General features: G+C 32.3%; 1 protein-coding gene across 2 annotated transcripts in view; it reads left to right on the top strand.

The window, feature by feature from the left end:
* Nucleotides 1–593: 593 nt before the first annotated feature.
* LOC148625176 (forkhead box protein N2-like) overlaps nucleotides 594–7281 on the top strand; it is a 33810-nt gene continuing 27122 nt past the window's right edge. The window contains exons 1-2 of one of the 2 annotated variants that reach the window (XM_088568537.1): nucleotides 594–718; nucleotides 4724–4838. In XM_088568537.1, the coding sequence (XP_088424663.1) occupies nucleotides 4816–4838 (23 nt within the window). In that variant the 5' untranslated portion in view covers nucleotides 594–718; nucleotides 4724–4815. Of the gene's footprint in view, nucleotides 719–981; nucleotides 1003–4723; nucleotides 4839–7281 lie in introns of those variants that run through there. The other variant, XM_088568538.1, reaches the window with a different exon arrangement.

Genomic DNA, 7281 nt, shown 5'->3' with positions numbered 1-7281 from the left:
ATTTGTGAATATGGATAATTCAAATTGTGCAATTTACTTAAGCATATGCTTTATTCGAATTAAGTATACGTTATTTTAGCATATGCAAAATATGAAAGCATACCCTTAATTCGAATAAAGCATATGCTTGTATAATTTAGCATATACAGAATTCTATTTTAGCATATGGATTTTGGACAGAATTGGATGGTGAAGTTGAATGAAAACTTTTCAAATAGAATGAATATTACCAGAGACATAAATATCACTGATAAATATACATGTATTTTATATGTCTTTGACATCACCCAGCTGATATTGGATTGAAGTTATTTCACAAATCTGTTCAATACTTAACAATATAGAGAAAATGTATGTAAGTTACTGTTACAAATTACACTTAAAGAGACTTGAGTTACTCGGGGTGAATGAAAAAAAAAAATGACATGTATTTCTCGTTTTTTTGGGTTTAGATTTTAACTGTGTATTTTTATACTTGGAAGATATTCATTAGTGTATGGTAGAAATTTTTATAAACTTTGACATTTCTACTTTGAAAAAAGTATGTTCCTTAAGGAGGAAGATTATACAGAAGAGAGACGTGAGTGAGTGAACTACTTTACTGTACGTAGTTCCGAGTTTTAGAAGTATCTTTGTAACCACCACGTGCTCCAGTTGGCGTTGTCACGTGGTAAATAATTTCCGCTTGAAGAAAGACCATGCTGAAGACCACGCCAAGGTATAGTTTTGGATTTTTCTCTTATTTCATTACAAGACAGCTATTTAAAGCACCTTCTTACCGATGATTGACAATGGAAGAAAATAACAAATATCCTTTTATCATGTGCTTGTTCCGAGAATTCAGCAGACGCTTCAAAACGTTGTGTTGTTTACGTTTCACTTCCCGCGAAAATTCTACATTTCTCTCTATTCCCGACGCAGAATAGCAGCATGGATAAATTAACGCAATTCCAATGGGTCCTTGTTTAGTTTTTATAATTTCTGATAGCCCCCTTTTATAAGGTACGTTTTTCATTGCATTTCAACGCTCTTTTTGCGTCAGTATGAGTCATGTGTTTTGTCTTTTTAGTGAGAAATATTGGCGAAGCTCCAAGTCCAAGATGTACTCCATCATAGGTTTTACTTCTTTTTCGATATTTTCAGTTCTTGTTTTATGAACATTTTCTCATCTTTTTTCATGAAAAAAACCTGCTGTTAAATCCCCATTTCTATATTACCGTTGTATTTTGTTGTGACTATGTCACAGGTATAGTTTTAGTTGATAATAAATGATTGACATCAGCTTAATCAATGATTGTAATGATCTGTTCACTCTATTGGGATTAGACTAATGTTATATGATCATAGGTGAACAAAAGACGTCTTATTAGTACATTTGATAATTAAGAAAAATGCTCCCTCACCATGCATGTAATGATTATCAAGCTTTCTAGTCATCTTGGCCATAGAGTTTTGGCCATGATCTTTTTATAAATGCAGTGTTATATATATATATATATATTTGAAATCAAGTAATTTAATTTGCATTTAATTTATCATTTGATATATTAATCATTATCAACATGCTTCTTTCATGGTAAAATAGTTTTATTATAGTGAAATATGTTGTTTTGCCTTAATTCTGGTCATTGGAGAAGCAAAGAAAATACATGAATAACATAATTATATAGAACTGAAGCAAAATAATACCTATGGAAAAATGTGGCAATGCCGGGATTAGAATTTAGTCTAGATATTTGTCTGGACCACAGGTCTAGTAGACAAAAAAATATACCTAGACTTGCAAGCAAACCACTAGACCTGATTTCATTGAAAACTTTGATAGGACCCAGAACTGAATAACACAAGGTGGTTTGTATTTTATAGAAGTGGCAATTCGTTCATTTTTGTAGTGTTTTTTTTTATATTTCTATGCAAAGTCAAGATCTTTTTAGAAGGTAATTTATTAAATAAACGAGTGAAAATGATGTCAGCTAATGGGAATTTGGAACTTAGGTGACAGCAGAAAATATTATCTTGGAACTTGATGGGCTGCAAACTTTAAAGGAAAAAACAATGTTATTGTGCAAGTAATAAATATTGAAACTAATCTGTTAAATATTCATGAAAATTAAATTGAAACAAATTAATTTCCTTTTCTTAATTAATAAATCGCAATTTATAATTAGGAAATTTGAATTTGGGACTTTTCCTGTATAATTTCCACCCAAAATAAATAGAAGAAGAGATTTAGGCGCAGCATGTATAAGCAAATGTCAGACATCATTGACCAACAACAGGATTTGCAGCCAGATGACTATTATTTGTAAGGAAAATCTTATGGCTACTTCCGAAGAATGTTCGTGTTGCTGGTAAAGAAACTTTCAGAACATTTCTATTTTATCATTTGTGCAATCGTAAGCTTGACAAGTAATTGTGTTTTGGTGATTAGATAAACATGATCGTAAGAAATATATACGGAATATTCTTTGTTTACATATTATTTGCAGTACTTGTATCAGTACCAAACTGACTTAGTGACGTCACGAGCCAATCGGAAGCTATCGGTAAAAATCAATAAAATCTGGCTATGATCTTCCTTCAAGTAGGAGAATTCTGCAAGATGGCTATCCCCTTATAGTTCAAGGATTTCGAACTTTGCATAGCCTTGAGCATTATATAAAAGCACATTTTGTATTAAAGGTTATTTATTTTTGTTTGCGTGGGTATGATTTATCATAAGAGTCCAACTTAATGCCAAGGTGGTCTTTCCCTTTAAAGGAGACGTGACACAAATTTTGTTTATATGATTTTTTGTTCATTTGGTTTATTACACCTAATATATATATAATCAAAACACTCCTTGCAGTCACTTACATCCTTTAATTGAAGATAAATTAATTCAAAATTGACAATAACCCAAGTCATACAAATTTCAATTAGCCATGTGGTCTTGTGACCGTGTTATGTCATTGCTTCTCACTTCGTAGATTGATTGAAATATGTGGGGCTTCTGCATTTGTTACATGATTTCTACAACTGAGAGTGAAAATATTGAAAGTTTTGGTTTGCCAGCAAATATATACTTACAGTTGTATCAGTTAAAACCACTTAGAGAAGAAAATGATAAAAAATGTTGGATATAGTTAACTATTACATGTTTGAAGACTACATACAAATATTTCATTATGTTCTGTCATGTAAGATTGAATATTTTAGGTTAAGTAAATTAAATTCATATTCTAAGATTAAACTCTTCTGATCTCAATCTATAATGAAAATATTGATTTCACCCCTTTTTAGCTGACCTGGCCAAAGGCCAAGTGAGCTTATACCATCACTTGGCGTCCATCGTCATTGTCATGGACAAATTTTAAAAAATCTTCTCCTCTGAAACTACTGGACTGATAGGTTTTAAACTTGGCATGATTGTTCCTTAGGGTGTTCTGCACAAAATGAGAGATAGCAGTTTTTTTGCAAATAATTCAAGAACCGTCGCCTTTAGCAAATTTCTGGCAAGGGTCATATTGTTCAGCATCATGAGCTGGACCTATGCCAAAATTTTCAAAATGATTGGTCAACTGATGTAGGATTTTACAGCCCCTGGAACAGTTGTTTTTGCATTTTTCGCATGTGCAACTTTGAAAATCTTCTCAAAATCCATTGCTGAGAATTCAGTGAAAGTTGACATATATGTTTCTTTGGGTATCCCACACAAATTGACAGTTGGGATTGTTGATTCATGAAAAAACATGGCCGCCATTACTAAATATAGAACATAGGGGTCAGATGGCAGTTTTTTTTTTTTTTTTAAATAACTCAAAAACCGTTGCCTTTACCAAATTTCTGGCATAGGTAAAATTGTTAAGCATCATGAGAAGGACTATGTCAAAATTTTCAAAACCATTCATTGATTAATGTAGGAGTTGCGACCCCTGAAACAGTTTTTTTGTTGTTTTTTTTTTTCACATGTACAACTTTTAAAATCATCTTCTCTAAAACCATTTAAGATCATTGAATGAAAATAAGCATAATAGTTCTTTAGTGTATTGTGCTCAAAATGCCTGTTGTGATTTTTAATCTGTGAGTACATATGGCTGCCTATACTAAAAATGGAACTAAGGGGTCATAAGACAATTAAAAAATTGTTGCCCTTAGCAAAATTCTGGTTCAGGTCATGAAAATGCTTTGAAAAGCATTTCCTGCATTTTGGCAATTTAGTTGATTTTAACTTAGCCTGTCTCATTCCTCAAGTTTTTCAAATAAGCAAATGGTTAACAAGGTGAGCGATTCAGGCTCTCTTGAGCCTCTAGTTTACAGAATGTTATTCCTGACAAGTGTACAAGTACCGGGGAGTGTAATATAAAGTCCCAGCAAGTTCAGATGATAACAGGAACATGTTTATTATTTTGATGATTTTATTTGATAACCCATAAGGGTGTTGTGCTGAAGCTTCCTGGTGTACTAAATCTTTTTTGCTAAAATGAAGTATTTTAACTGACCTATAAAAGAATTTTCTCGGTACCAGAAAAGCTCCCTTAAACTTACCTATGGTCAACTATTATTTACTGTGTATTGTGTCAAATTCTTCATGTATATTGTTTTATTTCAAATAAAGAAAATGTGATTTTGGAATGAGGGAAGGTTGCTGGTAATGCTTTATGTACCATACCATATCAAAATTAAAATTTCATCAATTACAGATTACATGTATACAGCAGTCATTTATTATCTTCTATTACAGGAAAGGAAGAAACAAAATAATGACTGAATGAATTAAAGACACACTACAGTTATATATTTTTGTGTTTTTGAAAAAAAATAAAACCTACTAAAATGAGAGAATTAGATGAAGAAAGGTAAGTTCCTTTTGTTTTTTTTTTTTATATTATTGAACTGATTAATTAATCTTGCTTCTCTCACATATTCAAGCTTGTCTTTTAGCTGCATGGATAGAAGTGTACACATTTTTAATTTTAAAACAACTTACCTAGTAATTAGAAAATACAAATAACAGAAGTACATGTAGAAGTGATTTAAATTTTTCAATAAGGCAAAAAAATATGTTTTGTTTCCTGCTTTTTCCTGATTTTATAACCATTTTGTCTCGAGCACTGTTAAAGTCTAGCGTGTTTCCCCATTAATTCAATGTATTATGGTTTTGAAAAATAAAATGATTTCCCTACCTACCTACCCTATTTTGTAGCTGGAAACAAGACTTATTTTTAGCCTATCTTACATACTAGTCTTTGGCTTGTTTATCACAGAGCAGGCTAGTTGAAACTTAATTAATTTGCAATGACATTGTAGGCTAGTAAATTATCCCACTACTTTTATTTTATTATAAAACTCTGACAAACTCAGGGAAGCGAATTTAGTGCAGGGACAATTTTGCTTAGTGAACATTTTCTCAGCACACCAATGGACTAGTGTGCCAAATTAGCTATTGTCAATCTCAAGAAAGATGTGTATGATCTCTAATGGACGATCATACTGTAAATAGTTTTGTTTAATTCATGTTTTCAGAGTTGGCATCATGATAATGATATACTAGTCCTGATGATTAAAAATCTCATAAATGATAATGTTAGACCACATAGAATGTGGCAAATGCCACTTTTTGATCTTCTGGAAACCCTCAGTTTAAGATTACTATCAGAATACAATAGCATTAAAACCTAAGATTTTTCAACTCTTTATATCTTTTTTCCCCGAACTCAGTTGAAAACTTGACATCATTGTTATTCCAAAAAAGATGGTACACCTAGATACAAATATGTAGTCCTTGGTATTGATTCCTCGTAGTTGTACTTGTTAAAAAAAGATTCCAAATCATCTTCCAGATATACCGAAGATGTTTTCAAAATGCTGGAATTTTTGATCAACAACATATTCGTCCAGTGTGGTGGATGCGATTTTCAACAAATGGGAACAAATTGTTATCCTCTACTTGCTGACATATTCCTTCACTCTTATGAGGCTGACTTTACAGCTGATCTGATCCAAAAGAAAGGACATCATTTAGCTAGATCCTTTAATCTCAGTTTCCACTTTATAGATGTCATATTATTAAACAATTCCCAAACAATCCTAGTTTTGGGGATTTTATACATGGCATCTACCCTTAAGAACTTGACACAAAGGATACTACAGACACTGTGAAATCAGCCTCATATTTGACCTACACTTAGAGAAAGATGGTAGAGAAAAACTATTGGCCAATCTATCTGACAAACACAATGACTTTTTATTCTGTGTTGTCAACTTTCCTTTCATCTGTGGCAACATCCCTTCAGCACAGGTCTGCATATGGAGTTTTCATTACACAACTCATATGTTATGCCAGAGCTTGTCTTAATTGTGTAGACATTTTGGAACTGGTTAGACTTCTTGAAATTAGGGTTCTGAAACAGGGTTATATCGCAACAAGATTTAAGTTGTCACAATAGAAGTTTAGTGGTCATCTTCATGAACTCTTGGATCGTTATGGTGTATCCATCTACATCATGTGAACTGATCGTTCAAAGTGTCATAGTTACCATTTCCTCCTTTGTCTACCCTGGATTTGACTTTTTAATGAGCAATTTGGCAGGTGTTTCTAGAAAAGTAGAGGATGCTTTCCCTACCGGTGCACTTGGTCCATGCTCCCAGTTTAAAGTGAAGTCCAAGCTGTTCATTTACTTTTGTTGCTTTGTATGTATCATTTTATGTTCTTTGTTGTGTGTGTCTGTTTTCCATGTCTGGTCTTTGTCCGTGGATTACATATTTGATTTCTGCTAGAATATTGGTTCCCTTGTTTACTCTTTGTATATTTTTTTTTCACAAAGTAAGAAATAGTACTGAAACTGAAATGTTATGCTGTTACTGACATTCTTTTTTTTCGATATTAAAAAAAAAATTTTTGAAGTCATTTAATGGTAATAATAGGCTACTGTCACAGTTACATGCTGTTTTCCTGCAATGACTTGAATATATAAGTGCCTTTTTTTTTGGTCTTTTCTTTTTTGCTGGCAGCAGTAAACAAAACTATTATTTCTTGTTTGGCCTTATCACAAATTGTTACACAAGTTAAAAAGCTGTCTTTAGTACTAGTATGATTCACAATCAATGCTTCAATAAAAGTGAACTTAAGTATGAGTAAGGCACTCAATAACGAATTGAATCAATGTGCTTTGTAATGCAACGTAAGTCGAGAGTGTAAAGGAAAAGTATAATTGAGTCTAAAATTTAATCTGTGGAGTCACAATGTATAATACATGTACATTTACCCAATGCGACCCTCTGCAAAGGAGAAGAAAGTTT

This window comes from Perna viridis, chromosome 2 (assembly GCF_037379345.1).
Source record: "Perna viridis isolate PV_CMFRI_1.1 ecotype Kerala chromosome 2, ASM3737934v1, whole genome shotgun sequence".
Classification (NCBI taxonomy): domain Eukaryota; kingdom Metazoa; phylum Mollusca; class Bivalvia; order Mytilida; family Mytilidae; genus Perna; species Perna viridis.
This window is presented reverse-complemented; position numbering and strand designations above follow the sequence as displayed.